The 26,637-nt window shown below is 45.8% G+C and overlaps 1 protein-coding gene and 1 non-coding gene across 2 annotated transcripts in view; one reads left to right on the forward strand and one right to left on the reverse strand.

Moving 5' to 3' along the window:
• The window catches only part of LOC139928586 (nuclear receptor ROR-alpha A-like), a 187,930-nt gene that overhangs the window by 69,948 nt on the left and 91,345 nt on the right, over positions 1–26,637 (reverse strand). The window contains exon 2 of the mRNA XM_078285465.1: positions 16,607–16,636. Coding sequence (XP_078141591.1) covers positions 16,607–16,636 — 30 coding nt within the window. The remainder of the gene's footprint in view (positions 1–16,606; positions 16,637–26,637) is intronic.
• Positions 24,839–24,911, forward strand: trnav-uac (transfer RNA valine (anticodon UAC)). The gene has a single exon. It is a non-coding gene; the product is annotated as a tRNA-Val (tRNA).

Consider the following 26,637-nt stretch of genomic DNA (forward strand, 5'->3'; position numbering starts at 1 on the left):
CACGTGTGTGCATGTATACTGTGTGTGTGTGTGTGTGTGTGTGTGTGTGTGTGTGTGCTGTACTGTAGTTTCTCTGTAAAGGGCAGTGGGGGAGAACGTGGCCTTTTCCTCATCTGTTAACAAATGGACTTCATTATGGAGGAGGGAACGAATCCCCCCCCCCCCCCCCCCCCCCCCCCGACACACACACACACACACACACACACACACACACACACACCCCCAGCTGATTTACAGTAAAGTCTTTCTTCAGACCGTGAGCTTCGTTCTCCTGCGTCAGAGGAGCGAGGGGTCAAAGGGCACCGGGAGTGTGACATCACTCTGGTTGCTATGCAACACCGGCCTCCTTTACCCCTGCGGTAACATGCGTCTCAGATCTGGATCCGATTTAGCCGGATCACATTTCCACTGGTGTTAATGTGAGTCTCCTCTGTCTGCATGGAGGCCGCGCTGACATCAGACTGTCTTCCCACAGCGACATCACTTCCTGCCTGATGTTTACGCTTCAGAAGCATCATGAAAGATGGCGGCCGCTCGGCGAGTCGTGTTGGTTTACTTTCTCTCACTTTTGGAAGCAGGAAGAATCCGCCTCAGACTGCTGCTGGATCCTAAAAGATTATTTCTCTCATCCTGCTGACAGACTTTCACTGTTTTGAAGAAAAATAAAACATCAGCGCTGTGTGAAATATTAAAGCTGCTCTAGTCAGATGTTGCTGTAAAGCGTCAGCGTCTCCGCAGTGTAAACAGGAAGTGATGCGGCAGCGGAGCAGAGCGTCTCGTCACTGACTGACCGCTGCAGATTCTCCCTGTTTGTCCAAATTAAACTCTGCTGTCGGTTTGCTCTGGTGGGAAACCTCCTCACACAGGAAGGGACCGATCCAGACTGAAGAGGGAAATCTAGTTCACAGGGAAAGAAAGACCAAAAGAAATATATCTGGGTAATGAAGTCCTCAAAACTCAAGCAGTTACCTCTCGCTGCCATCTGGGGCGCCAACCTGCAAAACTGCTCAGTGCAGCTTTAATTACATGGATATTTTTTTGCAGTGAAGTCTAAATTTATATCACTGCTGTTGTTAAAAACCATGCAACTGCAATTCTTGTATTTTTCTTTTTTTTACTAGAATTGAAAGTTGACTGTCATTTTTCATCTTAGAAATATTGTCAAGCTGCGGCCCGTCCTGACCCAGAAAGATGCTGAAAAGTGAACTCACACGTTTGTTAAAGCAGACTGGACTCCTGCAGCGCCCTCTGTACCGGCCTCCCTAAACAGTCTAGAGAGGTTCAGCTGATCCAGAACTCTGCAGCTTGACTTTTAACAAGAACAAGGAAGCGAGAGCAGATCACTCCGGTTTAAGCTGCATTGCTCCGGCTCCCAGTGTCCTTTAGAATTGGTTTTAAAGTTATTTTACTTGTACACAAAGCTCTTAATGTCTTAGGACCGGCCTACATTACAGAATCCCTGCTGTTCTACATCAAGACCCTCAGGTCTTCTGCTGCTGGTTTGTTAGAAGTACAAAACCCCACTCAGAAGAAGATTGGGGATGCAGCCTTTTTTAACTCTGCTCCTAAACTGTGGAACACCCTGCCAGAGAATATTAGAGAGGCGGGCTCTGTAAGCATTTTCAAACCACTGCTAAAAACTTATCTTTTCAGTTTAGCTTTTAAGTAGCCTTCATTTTAACTGTTTCTGTTCAGGATCCCAACAGAGCTGACACGGGTCCGGGTAATGCTTACTGCACCAGTGAACACTATATGTGGGGGGGACAGAGCTTTACCCTGTATGATCCTCATCCATCTGTGGATGGGGAGGTTTTTGACCAAGAGGAGATCTGACGTAAATATCAGATCAAGAGTAAAATCAGGAAGGACAGGGGAAAAGAAAATTAAAGAAAAACATATGGGTTCACTCACAATGTGCATCTAAAAGTGGGAGTATTTGTTGTGTTCTTTTATCTTTCTATTATACTTGATTTGATTATTTTAATGCAATGCATTTTGCTTGTTCTTTTATATGAATTTTATCTTTTTATCTGTCTTTTATTGATGTAAAGCACTTTGAGCTGCATGTTGTGTATGAAAGGTGCGATACAAATAAAGGTTATTATTATTATTATTATTATTATTTATATGTAGATCCTCGAAACCTGATAAAACCCCACTGTACCATGTCAAACATCAGGGATGTTTTTGGGGGTTTTAAGAGAAATGTTTCTTCCTCAGGTGAGATTCAGGATCCAGATGTCTGGTCTCTCTGAGACCGGATCCATCAGCAGAGACCACTTCTGCCTCCTGCCTGTGGTTCCATCCGACTGAGAGCATGAGTTATGAAGAGGACAGTCGTCTAAATTAAATTCAGTGACCTTTGAAGTAAACGTAGCTTCCAGCAAACAGAATCACATTCAGCTTGATGCCAGGAATATAAACATGGTTTCACATTTACAGTAAGTCTCTAACCTGCAGCAGGAACAGGGATTATCATAACGGCTTTCCTCACAAAACTGAACTTCATTTTTGTTGTTTGACATTTTGAAATATAATAATATAATATAATATATTATAATATAAAATAATATAATATAATATAGAATTTGTAGAAATACTATGCATTTAAAAAATACATAAAAAGTTCAACATAAAAAAGAGAATGTACATAAGGCAGGAATATCACCAGCACACACACACACACACACACACACACACACACACTTCTAGGTATGGACCTGTGTGGAAGCTGACTTATGAGGACGCCGGCGGAGCGGCTTCATCCAGAGCGTGTCAGTGTTGCGTTCAGGGTCGTCGGGTCGCGGTGGCGAGGCGGGTCAGGGTGCGGCTCGGTTCGGGACCCAGACAGTCCGGTTCGGTCCGGTTCTCAGCCCCGCTGGGAGCTTCATGCATTCAGGTAGAGAAACAAACCACTTGGAACAGAGGAGGCTGTTTTCACGACGCTCCGTTTTGACGGACAGAAAGTTCAACCCAGTTTATCTTTTTCTGGACGGATTCGTCACCGTCCGTTCAGCCAATCAGAGGCCTTCCTACGTTTGTTTTGGGATTAATCACAAAGGGATTTGATCGAGGGTCACAAAAAGCTAACTGACTAACTGAGGCTAACGGTAATTTCTGGGCTGTTAGCTTTTTGTGAGCCTCCATCAAATCTCTGTTTTCTCTCTCAGTCGTCCGACAACAGAAGCAGAAAGATGTCAGTGAAACAGCTGTAGAGTTATAATCTGATCACTCATCGCTGCCAATGGTGAGAACTGATCTATAACCTGAGGAAGGCCTATTGGTTGACAGGAGGATGTACAGTATCACCAGAATAGTGGACACACACACACACACACACACACACACACACACACACACACACACACACACAGGGCTCTCCATGCCCACACGGCCGGTCAGAGTTAATGCCTGCTGACTGGCTGCAGCTCGGTGTGGAGACACAGAGGCTGCAGGAGGTTTGTTATATTTCATGACATTTAAATCACTTCTTCAAACGCATTTTTATGGACTCACTTACATGTAATTGTTTTTATTTTTAATCTTGTGTTGTTTCTTATTTTGGTTTTCAGCTTCATGTGTTTATTCTTATTCTAACCAGTTTTTCGTAGGAATAAACGAAAAAACTACGAAAAACTGGTTAGAATAAAAAGCCATCTCCCATCACCCACCTTCACTTCCTATGGAAACAGGGAAAGTTGTTCCTACTAGTTCAAAACGGTACGTTATTTTTATATCATATTTACTGTAGCCTAAATCTTATCAGTTTCCTAAACAAAACAGCTGCATATAATTTAAAATTACTTATCATGTAGCTCTAGCTGCTACAAGTTCTCATTCTCTCACTTGGAGATGATAATGCTAGTGGCTACTGTCACTCAACATAGTATATGCTAAAGTGTTAGCATGGGGCTACTATCACTGAACATGGATGTGTTGGAGTCTGCGGAGCATCAGAAGCTCGGTGTGTTGTGTGTTTGCTGTCGGCTCCTCAGGAGAAGCTTCATGTGGGAAACACTTTTCATTTCATTTGGACGGATCAATTTTCTCGCAGCTTCATTCTGTAATAATCACCTCTGGATCAGCTGAGAACTGAGCTGGATCCTCACCCTGGCTACACACACACACACACACACACACACACACACATACACATACACATACATACACACACACTGACTAGGTTTCTCAGAAAGTGAGACTATTATCAGTTTGTCATCAGTCTGACGGACACAACCAGCTCCTCTGGGTTTCCAGCTGTCTGCTAACTGTAATGACTGAGTGTGAGTGTGAGTGTGTGTGTGTGTGTATGTGTGTGTGTGTGTGTGCGTGTGTGTGTGTGTGTGTGTCTTCCCTGTCTTCAGCCTGCTCTCCAGCTAATTGATTTATGGACGTCCTATTCAGTCTGGTGGCAGCACACACACTCTGGTGTCAGCTGGGTTAACAAAGCATGCCATCCATCTCTCTCTCTCACACACACGCGCACACCTCTCTCTCTCTCACACTCACACTCACACACACACACACACACACACACACACACAGAGTTTCCACTGAGCAGCTCGTGTCTCTGGGTTATTTATCTGGTGTAGTTTCACAGTGTCAGGCTGGTTTAACGCTGCCAGGCTTCAGTTTATACAAGAGAGGAAACAGCTGAAAGAGAAATTCCACCAAAAAGGAAACCTGATATCATGACAAGATGATCACAGTCGAGTCACAGAGAGCGTTAAGGGAAGATGGTTTGTAGCAGCAAATAGTACGAGAATACAGTAAAGAAAGATAGAATATGCAGATAGAGCAGAATAGAGGCGTATGAAACATAATGCAACCGAAAATTCAACACTAGAATGTATCCTTGCTTGTGTTGTATTAAAATCTCATGTGTACGTCACTTTGGATAAAAGCGTCTGCCAAATGGGAAATTGTAAATTGAAATTGTAAATTGTATTAAATAGAACTATGAGACTGAAAAGTATTGAATATATGAATAAAATTAACATAAAATTTACAGCAGTGGAGCAAACTGAGACTGAGAATTGACAGTAATATCCCAACAGAGAATATGACCTCAAGAGCCAATGGGAGTCGTTGGCGGTTCAAATCACAACGAATCACAGGAGACTAAAACTGAGCGCCTACTTAGGCCCACCTGACGAAGAGGAGACCGGAAATCCATTTCTCCCACAATCCCAATGGGAACCTGAACTACCACCAGAAATCCTCACCCTGTTAAAGACGGACAATACAGACCTCCGTAACCCAAAGGAAGAAGACGCCCCAAATGTCTCTACAGAAGAAGAAGTCGCCTTAAAAGAACTGCAGGCAGACAGTACCGTTGTTATTAAACCAGCGGATGAAGGAAGCGCAGCAGTTATCATGGACAAAGGAGATTATACAGCAACTGAACAACCCACTTACTACAAACCTCTGGACGCTCTCTCTATCTGGAAACAGCTAAACAGATCGCTATGATTCTGGATTCACTGGCAACAGAAGGATTTTTGTCCACCAATCATGTGTGCTATCTCAAGGGCAAGGCCACGACCAAACCTAGGCGTTTTTACCTTCTCACAAAAATCCATAAACCACCAGAAACTTGGTGAGTGGCGTTCCAAATCCCACCAGGTAGACGATGGTTTCAGACTGTTCCAGTGAAAGCTACGAAATACCAGAATTCATCGACCACCTGAATCCCTTGTCCAGCAGGTGCAGGAGTTAGGTCAAAGCAGGGTTCCCACACCTTCTTAAACATCAAATTCAAGGACTTTTCAAGGACTTTCCAGGCCCAATTCCCTCAAATTCAAGGACCCAACACAGCATAGTTTGAGACACGGATCAAGGTTAATTACTGTTACAACACTGAGAATTTTTATAATGAGAACTAGCAGCTTTACAGAAGCTCACAGACAACAATTAAAAAGAGAGAGAGGCTTGAATGTGTGAACACTTCTCAGCTGTGCTGTTATAGTGATGGCAGACTATGTGGTCTCTTGCCTTCTCTAACACAAATATATAAATGCAAGCACTTTCAATGACCCATGTCTATTTATGTCTATTTTCAAAACCTTTCAAGGCCTTGATTTGTTTTTTCTCAAATTCACAAACTTTCAAGGATTTCAAAGACCCGTGGGGACCTTGTCAAAGACACCACAGACTTGGCAACCAAAGTTACAAATATGCATCTGCAGGAACCGTCCTTCCTCTTCTCTCTGGACGCAGAGAGCTTAAACACTAACTGACATCCCAGTGGACCTGGCAGCGGTGAAAAAGATGTCTGGAAAAATATCCGAACCGCTTCAACCGCTCCGTCTCAGTCTCACCTGGCATGACTTCACCTTTGATGGCTGTTCCCTCCAAATCAAGGGAACAGCCATGGGAAAGCAGTTTGCTTCTTCATATGGAAACATCTGCATGGTGGGAAGAGATGAGATGGGAAGAGACCATCTCTCCCAAGTGGCAGCTACTACCATCGCAATATTTGTGATATCTAGAAGACATCTGGGGGGTCTGGCCACATTCCAGGCAAGACTGAGACCAGTTCATCGAGACTCTCAATGGCCACCACCACTCAGTAAAAATCAAACCCGTAGTACACAACACAGATATTAATTTTATGATACACGATATGGAAATTACACAATTTCCTGGACATGACCACATTCAAGGGATCATTGTTGGATGGTCCCTTGAATGTGGAAAACCTTGGATGTTAAGGTTTTATTCAAACCACCGAGACACCCCTCCGCCACCGACAGCTTTCACCCACAACATTCCTTTCAAGGTATTCTAAAGTCGCAACTTCTACGATTCAACAGAATCTGCACCCAAAAGGAGGATAGAGACCAGGCAGCCAAGACTGTATTCACAGCCCTTCAGAGAAGAGGATATTGTAGAAAACAACAGGAAGTATCCGGACCTCAGGCCCAGACGGAACACCCGACCTTACCATCGTCACAGCAGCAAACCCCTGGTTCCCCTGGTTCCCCTGGTTCCCCTGGTCACGGTGTCCACAAAACGGGCCAACAGACAAATTAAACAGAACTTTGAGAACCTTCTTGCAGACACGGACGAAGGCAAACAGTTCAGAATAATTTCTGCCTACAAACAAAACCCAACCCTCAAAGACTATTTGGTAAGAGCAAAACTCACCAAGAAAACGGGTCCAGAAACCAACAATCCCATCAGTGACAAGGAACAGACAAAATCCATCCGAAAACAATTTAACACAGTTAAGAACAGCTATTGGCAAGTTTGTTGTATTTTTCTTCTTGGTGGATAACTGACCAATCGTAGACGAGGTGACATCACCTCCAGATGTTTCCAGCAGCTACAGTGGAGTTTGATATGAGAAAATGTTTCAGGATGTAAAACATCAGCGGTAAACGTCAGGTTTTGGTGTCAGTCCCTCAGAATCAAAGAGCGAGGGCTTCTTTCTAGAGCCGCCATTTTGCACCGAGAGACGTTCAACAATCATACAGGGAGAAATCCATCGTAGAAGAGGAGAGAGACCAGTTTCTCCACCACAGGAGCAGGAGAGAGACCAGAATGCATTGCAGCAGAGAGACAGGTAGGGGTTTGAGGAAGGGGGCGTGGCCACGATCACAGACACGCCCCAGTGTTCACAGACTTGTTGGGTAGCTAGCTTAGTTGCAGAAAATACTACAGAGGAAGAACAGCAACGGCGAAAAGTACGACCAGAGATTTCTTTGCTTGGACCGACGAGGTGGAACTGTTACTGAAAGTAACACGCGAGTATAAGGCGGTCGAGGCGGACGTCGTGACTGATAAGACCCAATCAGGAAGCGAACGTGGGCGTCTGCGTCATCGTTTTCAAACGTCTCCGTTTCCGCCCGTCCGGACTAAAACACAATCCTGGAGTTTTCGAACTAAAACGGGGTCAGCAGCGTTTTCTAAAGTCTCCGTTTTAGGGGTCTGAAAACGCCGGAGTAGTGCGGACGCCAGGCGTAAATGTAGCAAAAGTTATGCGTTTTAAAACGAAAACGTATTAGTGTGGATGTGGCCTTAGACCATGGGTCTCAAACTCGCGGCCCGCGGGCCAATTGCGGCCCGCGAGACGATATTTTGTGGCCCCCACCTTAATATGAAAGTTTAATGTTAGTGCGGCCCGCGAGTTTTATATGGATGGCACTTTACAGTATTGTGTGCGGAGCTGAACGAACCTACCAATCACGGTGGGGTATATGGCTCTCGGGGGTGGGACATCGACCGGGCTTGATGCAAGCAGAGAAACATTTCTCAATGAGTGAAAGTTACAGCAGCGTTGCCATGGAGAGTTTTCTTCCGTGCCTGGCTGGCTGCCTCATTTCTATTGGGCACACGCGGACATTCGTCCCAGCGCGCTGCGTTCACAACACTTCCAAAAAAAAGTTTTTTAAGTTGCTGCCCAGCGGGACATTATACGTATATATGTCTCTCTCTGACAAAATAAATCAAAGTGATGCGTACGCGGCGGGATAAAAGAAAAGTAAGGAACTCAATGTAGCCTAATGTAGTCTGCAGTCACATAGCGACACCTGTCCGTCGGCGATAACAGTCCCCGGTAACCCGGACCAATTATAGGGTCGCACCGTTATTTGTGGGTCATTATTTTTTATTTGCATCGCGCTATTTGCATTGCCTCACACGATGAACACTACATATATTTCTATATGATGTCATTTGTTTTTTTTGTTTCTATGACTACGTTTACAACAACAACAACAGCACGGTGTAATTTCCGCTTCTTTTTCCTGTAACAGCATGGCGGATAACACTCCGGGAGCAGTCGCCTTTTTGCGCTCGCTATCCCGGTACTTTCTACCATCTACAAATGCCATGGTGTTCATGTCATCATGAAAGACATGAACATCGAGCGCAAAAACAAAGGAGACTGCTACCGGGCTATTATCCGCCGACCGCCGTGCTGCTGTCACAGGAAAAAGAAGCGGAAATGACGTTCAAAAAGCGGAAAAGCCATGTTCAGAAGAACAGTTCATGTTCTTCAATGTTCCATTCATGTTCAGGACAATTCATATTCAGAAGAACCCACTGAGGTTAAAGAACTGTTAATAAAGACGTTTAAATCTTATTTTGTGTTAAAAAATAAAAATAAAGACATTTGAGAAGATTGGATTTTTTTTAACAAAGCTTATCTTGTGGAATACCTGATGCGGCCCAGCCTCACCCAGACTCTGCCTCCAGCGGCCCCCAGGTAAATTGAGTTTGAGACCCCTGCCTTAGACGATACCACACTGTCATTGCCTTCATTTCATAGAAGAGCATTGAAGACTTGATTAAAGGTGCTACATGTATCATTTTACTGTTAATAAATCATTAGCACATTGATTGTTTTTTGGCATTTTTGCCATTATCAGATTAGATTAGTTTCAGTGAAGTGAAGATTAGTGAAGAGAAACATGAAAGATTGTGGAGAGAAAGAGAGGGATGACATACAACAAAGGATTCGAACCCAGAACATTACGGTTACATTGTGCGCACCTTAGATCACTTTGATTTTAAGACATTAGTATAATTATGGTAAACAGCTTCTACTCTGCATCCTCCATAGTTTCTCCACCTGGTGGATCTGGAGGGACACCTGCTGGATCGCTTTACGGCACAAAACAGGAAGAGGTTCTGTTCTTCCAGAGCAAACGGAGCTAAAGCTGAAAGAGTTTCTGGTAACGGCAGATACGCTCTTGAGCAAGGCAGTTAACCTCCAGCTGCTGCTGTGGATCTGTGCAGCGGTCGGAAACAGAAGACTTCCCTGGAAAAATAAAGATATAAACAAGCCCAAAACAGCTTGCTTCAGCTCTGATTGAAACGGCTGAACTCTGCTGAACTCGGCTCATTTCAGCTGGAGCTAACAAGGAACTAACTGAACATCCCACTTGACTTCATAAAACAAATCCCGCCTGCGCTGGAAAGCATCACAGAAAATCATAAAGCACCTTCAAACGACTGGCTGGGGTAAATAACTGTGTACAGAAGACGCTCGGGCTGCGGGCGTTTCTGCTGCAGAACGTGTTGCTGCCAACAGGGAGGAAAACACTGAATAGCAGCAGGGGCTTAATTCTTCCTCCAAATTGGCAGTATAGGGAAATGATTTATGCCTCGAAATGCTCATAGGCTCAAAGCGCGGCTCCGGTTCTCCTCATCACGCTAAGTCAATAGATTTAGAGGAGTTGTTAAATGTTTTGAAAAGCCTCGCTGCGCCCGGAGGCTTGGTGTTTCTCCCGACAATCTTCCCACGCAGAGACGATCTCAGATTCATTATCCGTCCTTATCTGCTCTAATGAGACAGAGCTGCACTGGCAGAGTCTCTCCTGCACTGTCTCTCCTGTCTCTCCTTCATCTGTCTCTCCTGTCTCTCCTGCATCTGTCTCTCCTTCATCTGTCTCTCCTGCATCTGTCTCTCCTGCATCTGTCTCTCCTGTCTCTCCTGCATCTCTCTCTCCTTCATCTGTCTCTCCTGTCTCTCCTGCATCTGTCTCTCCTGCATCTGTCTCTCCTGCATCTGTCTCTCCTGTCTCTCCTGCATCTGTCTCTCCTGCATCTGTCTTTCCTGCACCTGTCTCTCCTGCATCTGTCTCTCCTGCATCTGTCTCGCCTTCATCTGTCTCTCCTGCACCTGTCTCTCCTGCATCTGTCTCTCCTGCACCTGTCTCTCCTGCATCTGTCTCTCCTTCATCTGTCTCGCCTTCATCTGTCTCTCCTGCATCTGTCTCTCCTGCATCTGTCTCGCCTTCATCTGTCTCTCCTGCACCTGTCTCTCCTGCATCTGTCTCTCCTTCATCTGTCTCTCCTGCAGCTGTCTCTCCTGCAGCTGTCTCTCCTGCAGCTGCCTCTCCTGTCTCTCCTGCATCTGTCTCTCCTGCACCTGTCTCTCCTGCACCTGTCTCTCCTTCATCTGTCTCTCCTGCACCTGTCTCTCCTTCATCTGTCTCTCCTGCACCTGTCTCTCCTGCATCTGTCTCTCCTGCATCTGTCTCTCCTGCAGCTGTCTCTCCTGCATCTGTCTCTCCTGCACCTGTCTCTCCTGCACCTGTCTCTCCTTCATCTGTCTCTCCTGTCTCTCCTGCAGCTGTCTCTCCTGCATCTGTCTCTCCTGCACCTGTCTCTCCTGCATCTGTCTCTCCTTCATCTGTCTCTCCTGTCTCTCCTGCATCTCTCTCTCCTGCATCTGTCTCTCCTGCATCTGTCTCTCCTGCATCTGTCTCTCCTTCATCTGTCTCTCCTGTCTCTCCTGCACCTGTCTCTCCTGCAGCTGTCTCTCCTTCATCTGTCTCTCCTTCATCTGTCTCTCCTGCATCTGTCTCTCCTGCATCTGTCTCTCCTGCACCTGTCTCTCCTTCATCTGTCTCTCCTGCACCTGTCTCTCCTTCATCTGTCTCTCCTGCACCTGTCTCTCCTTCATCTGTCTCTCCTGCAGCTGTCTCTCCTGCAGCTGTCTCTCCTGCATCTGTCTCTCCTTCATCTGTCTCTCCTGTATCTGTCTCTCCGGCAGCTGTCTCTCCTGCATCTGTCTCTCCTGCATCTGTCTCTCCTTCATCTGTCTCTCCTGCACCTGTCTCTCCTGCAGCTGTCTCTCCTTCATCTGTCTCTCCTTCATCTGTCTCTCCTGCATCTGTCTCTCCTGCATCTGTCTCTCCTGCATCTGTCTCTCCTGTCTCTCCTGCATCTGTCTCTCCTGCAGCTGTCTCTCCTTCATCTGTCTCTCCTTCATCTGTCTCTCCTGCATCTGTCTCTCCTGCATCTGTCTCTCCTGCATCTGTCTCTCCTGCATCTGTCTCTCCTGCATCTGTCTCTCCTGTCTCTCCTGCATCTCTCTCTCCTGCATCTGTCTCTCCTGCAGCTGTCTCTCCTGCATCTGTCTCCTCATCTCATTCCTTCCTTCATTTCCTTCTTTACTTTCTTTTTCCTTTCTTCTTCTTCCTTCTATTTTCCCCTTCCTTTCTTTCCTGTCTCATTCCTTCCTCCCTTCCTTCTTTCCTTCCATCTTCTTTCTTTATTTATTTATTTCTTCTCCTCTCATTCCTTACTTCATTTCCTTCTTTCTTTCCTTTTTCCTTTTTCCTTCCTCTCATTCCTTCCTTCCTTCCATTTTCCCCTTCCTTCCTATCCTGTCTCTCTCTCATCCCTCCTTCCTTCCTTACATTTTCCCCTTCCTTTCTTTCCTGTCTCGCTCCTTCCTTAATTGCTTCCTACCTTCCCTTTCTTTCCTTACCCCATTCTTTCCTTCCCTCTTTCTTCACATGTTTCTTTCTTTCTTGTCTCCCTCCTGCCTTCCCTCCTTCTTCCTTTTCTCTCCTCCCTTCGTTCCTTCCTTGATCCCATTCATCATTCTTTCTTGCTTTATTTTTTCTTCCTTTCTGTCTTCTCTCATGCTTTCCTTCTCTCCTTCCTTCTCCTCCCTCCCTCCCCCCTGCCCTCCTCCTGCTTTCCGCCCCTCCTCTCCCAAACTTTCCCAAACAATTCCACTTGGACATGGAAACGTCCTGAAACTCACCGAACAGCTTTATTTGTTGAGAGAGTTCATGTACTTTTGCTGCAGCTGAGTCAGCAGGTTCAGAAGAGTCAAACAGGGACAGGGAATGGCTTTTTATTTTTCCGAGGAAGTTTTCTATTTCTGACCGCGGCACAGATCCACTGGAGCGACCTGGGCTTCAATTCAAAGAAGAAGAAAAGAAAATTCAAGAAAAAGAAAAACAGAAGCAAACAGAATTGTGTGCTTTTCTCTATCTGCACAACAGACTGTCAGTTTGAACAGACAGATGTTTCTCTCTGTAGCCTGCAGCAGAGAGAGGAGGAGGAGGAGGAGGAGGAGGAGGAGGAAGAGCTGATGATCTGAACGCCTGGAGATCAGACCGTCCGTCCGGCTCCGCCTCGACCGGACAGGCCGGCGGCGGCAGCCTGAGGAGGAGCAGGCTTGTAACCGGAGGGTCGGCGGTTCGAGTCCCAGGTGAGACAGAGAAAACCCGGTGGGGGAACGTGAACATCACTTCCTCTCCTTAAACCAGCGGATCTGAACCAGGTGAAGCCCAGCAGTCTGCAGCTTCCTGTTCCACCCAAACCACAGCAGCTCGTTCCTCCTGTCTGGTGGACGGAGTCACAGGATGATTCAGCCACAGTGGACGTTAAGCCCATTTCCCCAAATATCCCGTGGATTTTTACATGCTAATATCAGAGGAACAGTTACCATGTGGCTTATTTCCCTTCCTAGACGCCATTCACTTTCATTCAGCTCCAAACAATATAAAAATCTAATTTCTCAGATGTAAACTAAATGTAGTTCCAGCTGAGTTTGTTATTAAAATGCTGATGTCAGTTTTAGACTCAGGTTTCAGCATCAGATTACAGAGATGAAGCTTTACAGAAGCTGTTTACAGAAGTTAGATGTGTTAGCATGTTGCTAACAGGCTGCGGGAAAAGCTGCTTCGCTCGATTCTGATTGGTCGTCCGTTTCCTTTGCTTTCTCCGCCCCTTTTGTGTGAAACAGGTAGAGAGACTTAACAGAGTTTCACACTTGTGTATGAAACCTGGCAGAGGTAACAGGCTCGTACATGTTAGCAGCTGCCATTTATTTTCAGAGAGGTGTGTGTGTGTGTGTGTGTGTGTGTGTGTGTGTGTGTGTGTGTGTGTTGGGGGGGGGGGGGGGGTCTCCAAAACAAACAGACAAACACACCGCCCAGCTGCTGCGGCGGCGTCACTCTGTCATCCTCAGCACAGTTGAGTGAAGGTGAGTCAGCGCTCAGCAGGAAGACTCGCCGACTCAGCGTGTACAGTGTGATGTCATCATGTCGTTTCAGCATGATGAAGTGAGCTTTTCAACAGGATGAAATACCAAGTCGAAACATCTGCTGTTCATTTTGTGTCACTTTGGTTTGGCTCCTTGCACCTTCTGGTTCTCAATGCTTTATAGAAACAGAAACTAACTCCTCCCCACACAGTCACACAGGAAGTGATGCGTTTTACATAACATCCAGTTCTGTGTTAGTAGACGCAAACGATAATGCTAACTACCGCGCTGCGTTAGCATCGTAGCTATATATTAGCCTGTTAGCTGTTGTGAGTGTTTGTGTTCAAACAGTTTGATCCCAGTCAGGAGAGTTTACTGATCAATAAGCTGCTTTGTTGTGTGATGTCATTAAAGTGAGACGGCAGTAACACTGTGTAACGTGACATTGTGAATTCTGACCAGAGATTTAAATCACTTAAGCATTAAAGCACTTTGGTACAAACTGTGTTTTTAAAGCACTATATCAATAAAGTTGACCTGACAAATTAATTCCTCTACTTTTTCTTCTTCCACTTCTTTTTATTATTATTATATCAGCTAGTTTGTTTTCTTCAGCAAAGCCTCTCACAGGTTCGTTTCTCCTCCTCCAGTCCAGCAGGACGAGCAGGGAGGAAGATCTGTGCTTTCAACTGAACTCCTCCTCCTCCTCCTCTTCCTCATCTTCATCCTCCTCCTCCTCCTCTTCCTCCTCCACTTAAACCATCCATCCTGACTTCACTCCAGCTTTGATTCGGCCTCCGGGGATGTTTTTTTTTTCCCGGCGGTCTAAACGAGGCGGCCAGGTATTTCCTGCAGCGCGGCTTTGAAGCAGAGGGGTGCGTTTGATTTTCTCTCCTGACAGCGAGGCGGAGAGTCTGCAGGACTAATTACACTCTTATTAGAGCAGCAGAAGAAGACTCACTTCATCATTAGTTTATCCAGCAGAGAGACAACAGGGAGTTGTGATGGGAGGAGGAGAGGAGGGGGGGTGGAAGAAAAAGGAAAGCTAGAAATTATGACTGGAGCAAGGAAGGAAGGAACGAAGGATGGGAGAGAAAAGGAAGAAAGATGGAAGGGAGGAAGGAAGGAGGGAGACAAGAAAGAAAGATGGAAGAAAAGAAGCAGGGAAGGAAGGAATGAAGAGGGAAAGGGAAGAAGGAAGGAGGGAATGAAGGAGGGAGAGAGACAGAAAAGGAAGAAAGGGGGAAATCGAAGGAAGGAAAGAAGGAAATTAAGTAAGGAATGAGAGACGAAGGAAAAAAGAAAGAAAGGAACTGATTTCTTGTTCAGTGTTGTTCTGTTTCCTCTGACAGAAAGCACAGCATTCATTTACCAAGACCAGATCCAATCAAACCTACTGTAAAAAAATATTTCTAGTAGTCCATGACACACACACACACACACACACACACACACAGCTCCCCCTGAATGTCTCTCCACAGTTATTTCAGGCCTAACGGACACTATAAGTGACTCACTTAACAACAGGAAGACACTCCAGAGCCACGAGGCAACACAGTTCTGGGAGTGAGATACATGATTGTGCAGCAAGGTTCTTCAGTCCCGGTCCTGATGGGCCGGTCCTGCAGACTTTTGGTCCTGCATGGTGGTCAGTGAGCCGCCTGTCTGTGTGTCTCATTACCTGACAGGGAACAAAAACCTGGAACGAGGAACGGACGTGAAGAAGCTGCTCTAGAGAGTAAGGACTCAACACACTGACACTGAGCTGAAAACAGACGCTCACTTGTAGCCAAAAATCTCCAGCCGAGCAGCCGGAGTTACCGAGTCGCTTTTGGCCCGGCGTTTAGCTCCGACTGAGGCCAAGCAACAGTTAGTCACAGAGGCGTTCAAACTGTGTTCAAACTGTGTTCAGACTGTGTTCAGACTGTGTTCAAACTGTGTTCAGACTGTGTTCAGACTGTGTTCAAACTGTGTTCAGACTGTGTTCAAACTGTGTTCAAACTGTGTTCAGACTGTGTTCAAACTGTGTTCAAACTGTGTTCAGACTGTGTTCAGACTGTGTTCAAACTGTGTTCAAACTGTGTTCAAACTGTGTTCAAACTGTGTTCAGACTGTGTTCAAACTGTGTTCAAACTGTGTTCAGACTGTGTTCAGACTGTGTTCAGACTGTGTTCAAACTGTGTTCAAACTGTGTTCAGACTGTGTTCAAACTGTGTTCAAACTGTGTTCAAACTGTGTTCAAACTGTGTTCAGACTGTGTTCAAACTGTGTTCAAACTGTGTTCAAACTGTGTTCAAACTGTGTTCAAACTGTGTTCAGACTGTGTTCAAACTGTGTTCAGACTGTGTTCAGACTGTGTTCAAACTGTGTTCAAACTGTGTTCAAACTGTGTTCAAACTGACTGCTGAAGGAACGCTGAAGACCGGGACGACTTGAAAATAGCTTCAGTCATTTCTCTGTTTTGTTTTTTTGGCTCATCGACTGACAGCCAATCATGATGCTGGACAACTGTGCCGCCACAAAACGACAACTCACACCAAACCCAACATATAGAAACAAGCCTTTATAAGTGGCTCACTTCAAAACATCATGTGTTGCTCCATCTGGTCCAGATCCAGCACACTGACACCAACAGCCACAACAAGGTTCTTCCCACAATCCACCAGCCACTGTTTACCAGCCAACCAGCAGTTCAGAACAGGACTCCAGGTGACGGCTGCTTTCCTGACAAACTGACCAGGAAACTCAACAAACCTCCAAAACCGCAGCAGAACTTGAACAATATTTGTCTGCCGGTCGTTTCCCATCCTGAAGCAAACACAACAGATCTTCAACAGACAACTGAAGGAAAAAACAGTCAGAACTTACATGTGTGTGTCTTCTTCACTGCTGAAACTCCTGCAAGAGAGAGAAGAAACAAACCATCAGCAACAGTTTCAGCTCCAGAGGATCAAACAGAAAGCGTCAGCTGCTGCCTGATGTTCAAATATCACCTGTCAGCTCTGTGAGAGAAACATCAGCTGGAGACACGACTAGAGAGTTTTCATTTTCAGAGAAAGTTTTTTCTTATTGAACCATGAGCAAAACCTGAAGCTAACCTCTGCTAGCTAAATGAAGCTAAATATCCAGTCCAATTCCTGCTGTTGGACCAGAATCCTTTACTGGAGGAGGAACCTGATCTGGACTGGATTCTGTCACAAACATGGAGGCTGAGGTTGAAATTTATGAGACTTTCAGGATTTTTTAATGAGATGTTTTTCAGGAATTGACAAAAACAGCTTTGTGTTCAGATTTATGAACACGTGTTTTTAAAAAAGGTTTTGGGTAAAACTTATCACTGTTGCAACAGCATCTTTTAATGGCTGGTAAATTGTCTGTAGGTTACCAATACAAAAAAACTTATAATTCTAATTCTGATGAACATAATTTGTATATAACAGTGGTTGATTTGTGTAATCACATCTTTGGATTGCCGTCTCAAAATGCTGATCGCATCGATTATCATCATCATGGATGTAAACACACGAGGATTATTAGATGTCCAGGAATGTCTGTGCAACATTTCAAAGAAAAATATTCAGTTTTTGTAATCCTGTCGTCTGCAGAAATGACTTTTATCAAAAATGATTAATGAGGCTCTAAGGGACTGTGACTCATTCATTATGATTAACAGAAAATACAGATATTATAATCCAATATGAATGTGGTAGGACAGTATTATGATATTGTTACTGACTGTTTCCACCCTATGAATGGTGGCAGATTGTGTGTTTTATGGCATTTCATATCATGTTCTGATTTTATAGAAAGGCACTAACACATAACTCCCTCATGATGCCACCTGAAGTGAAGTGCAGCAGGTTTTGAAGGAACTTCCAGGAGCCTGGAAAACCTTTAACGCACCATGAAACCTTCAGTTAGAGTGAAAACATGAAAATCTCCAAAATTGGATTTAGTGTTTTCCCCTCCACAGCAGCCATATGTTCAGTTCAGTTCTCTCTGATCCTTCTCCAAAAGGACATATGCTCTGCTCTTAATTGAGCCGACAGTTGGAGCCATTGTAGAAATCCGCTTTCATGCATTTATCCTGCAAATACACTGCAAAAAATTATTTCATTAATGTTACAGAGTGAAACCAAATTACTCTGTTTATTTTAACACAAACTGCAGTGTTTCTTAAAGCGGTAATCCTCGATAATCCTCATTCTTTTTCGTCAGTCTCACTGTGGTGTTTCTGCACTGCTCTTCCCACAGATCACCTGTCAATCAAACATTGTGGGCGGAGCTTGGATTTCCTGTTGCTGCAGTTTGAGTTTCTGGTGGCTATCGCCGCTCATGCTAACTACCCAGTTCTTCTTCTCCTGTTGATTCCAAACAAACCGAAACGTAAAACGCATCACTTCCTGTGCAGCAGGAAACAGCGACCAGACTCCGGCTGTTTAGAACAGACAGAGGAGAAGATTTATGACCTGGAGGTTGGATCACTGCTGAGTTAGAGAGAGAGAGAGGAGCAGGACAGACAGGTAGAGGAAATGTTAAGGATTATTATTATTACTTTAACCAGCTAGTTACTGAACATTCCTTGGAGCCTCTGACAGCTGGAAAGAGAGCAAAACATGTTTCTCTTTTCCCAAATATTTCCTCTTGAGTGTGGAGCCAACATGCAGTCCTGCAGTCTGAAGCGGAGTGTTTCAGTCCTGCAGTCTGAAGCGGAGTGTTTCAGTCCTGCAGTCTGAAGCAGAGTGTTTCAGTCTGTCAGTCTGCAGCAGGGTGTTTCAGTCTGTCAGTCTGAAGCAGGGTGTTTCAGTCTGTCAGTCTGCAGCAGAGTGTTTCAGTCTGTCAGTCTGCAGCAGGGTGTTTCAGTCTGTCAGTCTGAAGCAGAGTGTTTCAGTCTGTCAGTCTGAAACAGGGTGTTTCAGTCTGTCAGTCTGCAGCAGAGTGTTTCAGTCTGTCAGTCTGCAGCAGGGTGTTTCAGTCTGTCAGTCTGAAGCAGAGTGTTTCAGTCTGTCAGTCTGAAACAGGGTGTTTCAGTCTGTCAGTCTGCAGCAGAGTGTTTCAGTCTGTCAGTCTGAAGCAGAGTGTTTCAGTCTGTCAGTCTGAAACAGGGTGTTTCAGTCTGTCAGTCTGCAGCAGAGTGTTTCAGTCTGTCAGTCTGCAGCAGAGTGTTTCAGTCTGCAGCGGAGTGTTTCAGTCTGTCAGTCTGCAGCAGGGTGTTTCAGTCTGCAGCAGAGTGTTTCAGTCTGCAGCGGAGTGTTTCAGTCTGCAGCGGAGTGTTTCAGTCTGCAGCAGAGTGTTTCAGTCTGCAGCAGGGTGTTTCAGTCTGCAGCAGAGTGTTTCAGTCTGCAGCAGAGTGTTTCAGTCTGCAGCGGAGTGTTTCAGTCTGCAGCGGAGTGTTTCAGTCTGCAGCAGAGTGTTTCAGTCTGCAGCAGAGTGTTTCAGTCTGCAGCGGAGTGTTTCAGTCTGTCAGTCTGCAGCAGGGTGTTTCAGTCTGCAGCAGAGTGTTTCAGTCTGCAGCAGAGTGTTTCAGTCTGCAGCAGAGTGTTTCAGTCTGTCAGTCTGCAGCAGGGTGTTTCAGTCTGCAGCAGAGTGTTTCAGTCTGCAGCAGAGTGTTTCAGTCTGCAGCGGAGTGTTTCAGTCTGTCAGTCTGCAGCAGGGTGTTTCAGTCTGCAGCAGAGTGTTTCAGTCTGCAGCAGAGTGTTTCAGTCTGCAGCGGAGTGTTTCAGTCTGTCAGTCTGCAGCAGGGTGTTTCAGTCTGCAGCAGAGTGTTTCAGTCTGCAGCAGAGTGTTTCAGTCTGCAGCAGAGTGTTTCAGTCTGCAGCGGAGTGTTTCAGTCTGTCAGTCTGCAGCAGGGTGTTTCAGTCTGCAGCAGAGTGTTTCAGTCTGTCAGTCTGCAGCAGGGTGTTTCAGTCTGTCAGTCTGCAGCAGGGTGTTTCAGTCTGTCAGTCTGCAGCAGGGTGTTTCAGTCTGCAGCGGAGTGTTTCAGTCTGTCAGTCTGCAGCAGGGTGTTTCAGTCTGCAGCAGAGTGTTTCAGTCTGCAGCAGAGTGTTTCAGTCTGCAGCAGAGTGTTTCAGTCTGTCAGTCTGCAGCAGGGTGTTTCAGTCTGCAGCAGAGTGTTTCAGTCTGCAGCAGAGTGTTTCAGTCTGCAGCAGAGTGTTTCAGTCTGTCAGTCTGCAGCAGGGTGTTTCAGTCTGCAGCAGAGTGTTTCAGTCTGCAGCGGAGTGTTTCAGTCTGCAGCAGAGTGTTTCAGTCTGTCAGTCTGCAGCAGGGTGTTTCAGTCTGCAGCAGAGTGTTTCAGTCTGTCAGTCTGCAGCAGGGTGTTTCAGTCTGTCAGTCTGCAGCAGGGTGTTTCAGTCTGTCAGTCTGCAGCAGGGTGTTTCAGTCTGTCAGTCTGCAGCAGGGTGTTTCAGTCTGCAGCGGAGTGTTTCAGTCTGTCAGTCTGCAGCAGGGTGTTTCAGTCTGCAGCAGAGTGTTTCAGTCTGCAGCAGAGTGTTTCAGTCTGCAGCAGAGTGTTTCAGTCTGTCAGTCTGCAGCAGGGTGTTTCAGTCTGCAGCAGAGTGTTTCAGTCTGCAGCAGAGTGTTTCAGTCTGCAGCGGAGTGTTTCAGTCTGCAGCAGAGTGTTTCAGTCTGCAGCAGAGTGTTTCAGTCTGTCAGTCTGCAGCAGGGTGTTTCAGTCTGTCAGTCTGCAGCAGGGTGTTTCAGTCTGTCAGTCTGCAGCAGGGTGTTTCAGTGTGCAGCGGAGTGTTTCAGTCTGTCAGTCTGCAGCAGGGTGTTTCAGTCTGTCAGTCTGCAGCAGGGTGTTTCAGTCTGTCAGTCTGAAGCAGAGTGTTTCAGTCTGTCAGTCTGAAGCAGGGTGTTTCAGTCTGTCAGTCTGCAGCAGGGTGTTTCAGTCTGTCAGTCTGCAGCAGGGTGTTTCAGTCTGTCAGTCTGCAGCAGAGTGTTTCAGTCTGCAGCAGGGTGTTTCAGTCTGTCAGTCTGAAGCAGGGTGTTTCAGTCTGTCAGTCTGCAGCAGGGTGTTTCAGTCTGTCAGTCTGCAGCAGGGTGTTTCAGTCTGTCAGTCTGCAGCAGAGTGTTTCAGTCTGTCAGTCTGCAGCAGGGTGTTTCAGTCTGTCAGTCTGCAGCAGGGTGTTTCAGTCTGTCAGTCTGCAGCAGAGTGTTTCAGTCTGTCAGTCTGCAGCAGGGTGTTTCAGTCTGTCAGTCTGCAGCAGGGTGTTTCAGTCTGTCAGTCTGCAGCAGAGTGTTTCAGTCTGTCAGTCTGAAGCAGATCAGAGTGAGACAGTCTGGAGCGGAGCGAGGCCCGCGGCCCGACCTGCTGCTGGGACACAATGACGAGCTCCACTGTCCACCAGGCTGGGCAAGGTCAGGGTGTGTGTGTGTGTGTGTGTGTGTCTGTGTGTGTGTGTGTGTGTGTGTATGTGTGTGTGTGTGTGTGTGTGTGAAAGTGTGTACGTGCCTTTGTGTCTTTGTGTGCATGTGCATATCTGTTGGTCCACAGGCCTTTAAGTGCATGCATGCATTTTTATTCTATGCATACACATTTGAGTCAATACATACATGTGTATGTGTGTGTGTGTGTGTGTGTGTGTGTGTGTGTGTGTCTGTGTGTGTGTGTATGCAGTGACCCATCTATAGCTCTTTGCATACCGACACTGACAGCAGGAACGAGGCAGAAACCGTTGCCGTGGCGACCGGGCCTCACCTGAGGACTCGTCCAGGGTAACCAGGCGAGCGAGGATTGTAAATGACATTGCATTGGTGTGTGTGTGTGTGTGTGTGTGTGTGGCTGACTCCAGACTGGCTGGTCGTTAGCCTGTTTGCATTAATCTAATTTCACGTTTGGGTCTGATGCTGAAAATAAGTTCTGTTTAACGCAGACTCATGATCTTCATACCTTTTGTGATATGAAATAATCTTCACAAATCAACACAGCTTTATGAGTTTTAAAGCATAAATGTATTGATATTAGTAAACAGCTAACGCTAGGCTAACCTGTAAAGAAATGAACTGCAGCATTGGTTGTGTTCCTTCGTCGGCTCGTAGCGCTACGCTGGCTAATTTAAAAACCTTAAAAAAACTACAGTTGGAGAAAATATATATACAATAAATCTTCAATGGAATATCATTAAATTGTTGGATTTAAATTATATAATTTGCGCTAACAAAAATGAAACATAATGGAGGAAAAATAAAAGTAACAACATTCTAATTTTACATAGTAACGAATAACTGATTACAAGAATTGAAAAACTAACACATGAATTACTTTGTACCACAAAAAATGTAATCAGATTACTGTAACACATCAGAGTAATGAGTTACCTGAAGAAACACTGAAGAAATACAGTACTACTACAGGAGAGACGCAAAGAAAGACATGAAGGATTTTACAACTACTACTGTACGCAGTACCACTACAGGAGAGATGCAGTAGAAATACATGAACGACTACGACTGTACGCAGTAGTACTGCAGTACAGACGCAGTAGTACTGCAGTACAGACGCAGTAGGAGTACACATGGTCTGTAACAGAAACCTCTGTGTTTCTCTTCGCCCTCCTCGCCTCCTGACTCTCTCCTGCCTGCTCAGTTCACCTCTCCTGTCGAGTCACCTCCCATCAGCCATCTGGCTGTCTGCCGCCACACACACACACACACACACACTCTGTGAGCCGTTCATCAGTGTCAGAGCCGACAGTCTCCTTGCTCAGTCCTTCCTGTCAGCGACCTGAAGCTTTTCAACTCCAACATTTTACTACCAGACTTTCACTTCTCCACTGGGTGTGAAGGTTTTAGTCGCTGATCAATAAGTGTGTTATTGGTGACGATCTATCACTCTGCAGCTGAAGGTTATTGTTCACCACAACAAATACAAATAAAATGTGAAGCTCTATGTGCATAAGGACTGAATATCAATACTTTTACAGACTTTTGTCCAATTAGAAAACTTTCCAAAACCTGGAAGTGATCAAATTCATTTTCGATACTTTTCCAGGCTTTGCAGACCGGCTGTGATCCGACAAGAGAGGTCAGGAGAGAGAGAGAGAGAGAGAGAGAGAGAGAGAGAGAGGGAAGGACGTCACCACAATGCTGTAATTTACTTTTTGGGTGAGCCAACTTCTCCTCAACCTGCCTCGTCTACTTCTACTGCAGTTAGTGATTTACTACGTTTCCCAGAATGCCTTTTCTCCTGCTCCTGTGGTGGAGAAACTGGTCTCTCTCCTCTTCTACGATGGATTTCTCCCTGTATGATTGTTGAACGTCTCTCGGTGCAAAATGGCGGCTCTAGAAAGAAGCCCTCGCTCTTTGATTCTGAGGGACTGACACCAAAACCTGACGTTTACCGCTGAGGTTTTACATCCTGAAACATTTTCTCATATCAAACTCCACTGTAGCTGCTGGAAACATCTGGTATATATTGGTATATATGGTATATATTATATATATTGGCCAGTCATCCACCAAGAAGAAAAACACAACAAACTACTGAATGGAGCAGGAATGAGAAGAACATCACCAACAGACTCTACATGATGTTTGGTTTCCTAAACTAACTGACCGGCTGCTTCAGTGTTTTCTCATCCAGCTAGATGTTCAGAACAGAGCAGAACTCCAGATGAAAGCTGGTTTCCTGCCAAACTGTCAGCTAGACCGGACTAACCTCTGAGCCAGTCAGAATCCACCGGCGCTCGGCCCGGCGAGCCTGCCGGTAATTTCCCAGGATGCCTAGCGGTTCGGGGGTGCGGCCCCGTCAGGGTTTACGACCCTCAGACCGCCCGCCGGGTCTCGTCTCCGGGGCCGCCGACCGGAGGCTGACCCACAGGTGAGCGTATCTGGGGGAGCGAGGCGTGGATGGAGGACGGGTCAGGGTGAGGGCGAGGTGCAGCAGGTCAAACCTCATTAAAATCATGCGGACTGGGTTTTTTTTTTCCCTACCTCAATGTCTGTTTAGTGTAAAAATAGACGGTCTGAGGAACAAAGCGCTCGGTTTGATCTGTCCTGACTGGACAGGTGACTTCAGCTCTGCTGGAGGACAGACCAGACAACCAAGTAAACTGACCAGGTGAGGAGAAAACGACTATATCATCCTTTATTGATTTGACCAATTAAATCCACTTCATTCATAAGATACGATAAGATAACATAAGATAAGACACGATAAGATACAATAAAATGCTAAGATGCTAATAAGAAGCTACGCTACGATAAGATACGATAACTTACGCTACAATAATATAAGACACGATACGATAAGTTACAATACGATAAGATGAGCTGAGATACGATACGATCAGATAAGATGAGATAAGTTCTGTCTTCATCCTGAAGGGAAGCTGGGTCGTGTGTTGAAGCTCAGAGAAAAGAGTTAAGAGATAATAAAGAATCTGAATAGAAGTTTAGTGATGAAATTAAGTTACATACAATAAAATGCATAAGAAAGACAGACTGGATCTGTGTTGCTAATGAAATGTTTTATGCGCTAAAAATGGATGCTCCCTCCACCTTTTTTTGTCTTTTTTCTCCTGTTTAATTTTATTTTTTAAATTTATTTCGCTTTTCCTTTTTCTTTTCTTTTGTTTTTATTTCTCTCTTTCTCTGTGGTGCATTGTGGGTATGGTGGGTGGAATGGGGGGGCAGGTGTGCAGGATGGAGATTGGAATAATAATACATTTTTAAAAAAACAGGAAAATGTGAATGTCTTGGATCTTTTCTTGTATTTCTAAATGCTTCACAATTTCCAAATAAAAATACAATTCACCAGAAAAAGAGAGAGAAATAAAAATAAATTCACACTGTGGATGTGAGATGAGAAAACACAAAAAAAAACCCTCTCACCCTCACATGGGGGTGAAGTCGCCTTATCATCATTATTCTGTCTATGCTCCATTGCAGGTAAACAGGAATATGAATGGAATAATTCTTCACAACACATCAGCAGCTTAATCAGACTGTTGTCTTATAAGGACTTGAATCAGGTTGCTGTGCAGTGAACAGTCAGTGTGTGTTGGGTCTGACTCGTCCGGTCAGACAGAAACCAGAGAAACACTTCCTGACTGGAAACCGGTTTCTTCCAGACCCTGAGGATCAGCAGAAGAAGAGTGATGTGGTTCCATAGTGTAGCGGTCATCACGTCTGCTTTACACACAGAAGGTCCTGGGTTCGAGCCCCAGTGGAACCAGATCTTTAGCTGACAGGAGCGTCCTGAAACCAGCAGCTCACAGGTCTGTAACCCGGATGTTGGATTTACAGAAAAGAACATAGAGACTGATTATTAAATGAATCCATGTAAATAAGAGAAATTATCATTAGAGACATCACTGTTACTTCAAACTATGTAACTGAAATATCATCTTAAATCTTGATTACTGCCAGTGGAGGAGACTGGGAGTGTGTGTGATACTGGGTGTTGTGTATGGTGGTGTTGTGTATGTGTATGGGGGTGTTATGTGTTGTTGTGTATGTGGGGGTGTTATGTGTTGTTGTGTATGTGGGGGTGTTATGTGTTGTTGTGTATGTGGGGGTGTTATGTGTTGTTGTGTATGTGGGGGTGTTATGTGTTGTTGTGTAAGTGGGTGTTACGTGTTGTTGTGTGTGTGGGGGTGTTATGTGTTGTTGTGTAAGTGGGTGTTACGTGTTGTTGTGTATGTGGGGGTGTTATGTGTTGTTGTGTAAGTGGGTGTTACGTGTTGTTGTGTATGTGGGGGTGTTATGTGTTGTTGTGTAAGTGGGGGTGTTATGTGTTGTTGTGTATGTGGGGGTGTTATGTGTTGTTGTGTAAGTGGGGGTGTTATGTGTTGTTGTGTATGTGGGGGTGTTATGTGTTGTTGTGTATGTGGGGGTGTTATGTGTTGTTGTGTAAGTGGGGGTGTTATGTGTTGTTGTGTATGTAGGGGTGTTATGTGTTGTTGTGTATGTGGGTGTTACGTGTTGTTGTGTATGTGGGTGTTACGTGTTGTTGTGTATGTGGGTGTTACGTGTTGTTGTGTGTGTGGGGGTGTTATGTGTTGTTGTGTATGTGGGTGTTACGTGTTGTTGTGTGTTTGGGGGTGTTATGTGGTGTTGTGTATGTGGGTGTTACGTGTTGTTGTGTAAGTGGGGGTGTTATGTGTTGTTGTGTATGTGGGTGTTACATGTTGTGTGTGTGTGGGGGTGTTATGTAGTGTTGTGTGTGTCGGTGTTAGGCAGCTGTTTGTTGATGCGTCCCCTGCAGCGTGCTCCACACAGCGATCTGTATTTAACCTCAGGGAGTATTTCAGGAAGTATTACAGAGGATCAGGTGACAGCAGGAAAAACCTTAAAGCCACAGACTGGTTCCACATGTCAGACGTCAGTTTTCCTCTCCGGCCGTCGGTCACAGAGAGGAAAACTCTGTTCGTCTCCCTGAAGCCTCTGATGCTGCTGCAGAGCCACCAGGCAGCTGCAGGCCGTCCAACCAGCGGGGCGTCTGGTACGGGACGCAACACCCTCCTCCTCTCTCCTCTCTCCTTTCTCCTCTCTCCTCTCTCCTCTCTCCTCCTCTCCTCTTTCCTCTCCTCTTCTCTCCTCCTCTCCTCTCCTCCTCTCTCCTCTCTCCTCTCTCCTCTCCTCTCCTCTCCTCTCTCCTCTTCCTCTCCTCTCCTCTCTCCTCTTTCCTCTCCTCTTCTCTCCTCCTCTCCTCTCCTCCTCTCTCCTCTCTCCTCTCCTCTCCTCTCCTCTCTCCTCTCTCCTTTCTCCTCTCTCCTCTCTCCTCTCTCCTCCTCTCCTCTTTCCTCTCCTCTTCTCTCCTCTCCTCTCCTCTCCTCTCCTCTCCTCTCCTCTCCTCTCTCCTCTCCTCTCCTCTCCTCTCTCCTCTCTCCTTTCTCCTCTCTCCTCTCTCCTCTCTCCTCCTCTCCTCTCTCCTCCTCTCCTCCTCTCTCCTCTCCTCC

Source organism: Centroberyx gerrardi, chromosome 1 (assembly GCF_048128805.1).
Source record: "Centroberyx gerrardi isolate f3 chromosome 1, fCenGer3.hap1.cur.20231027, whole genome shotgun sequence".
NCBI lineage: Eukaryota > Metazoa > Chordata > Actinopteri > Beryciformes > Berycidae > Centroberyx > Centroberyx gerrardi.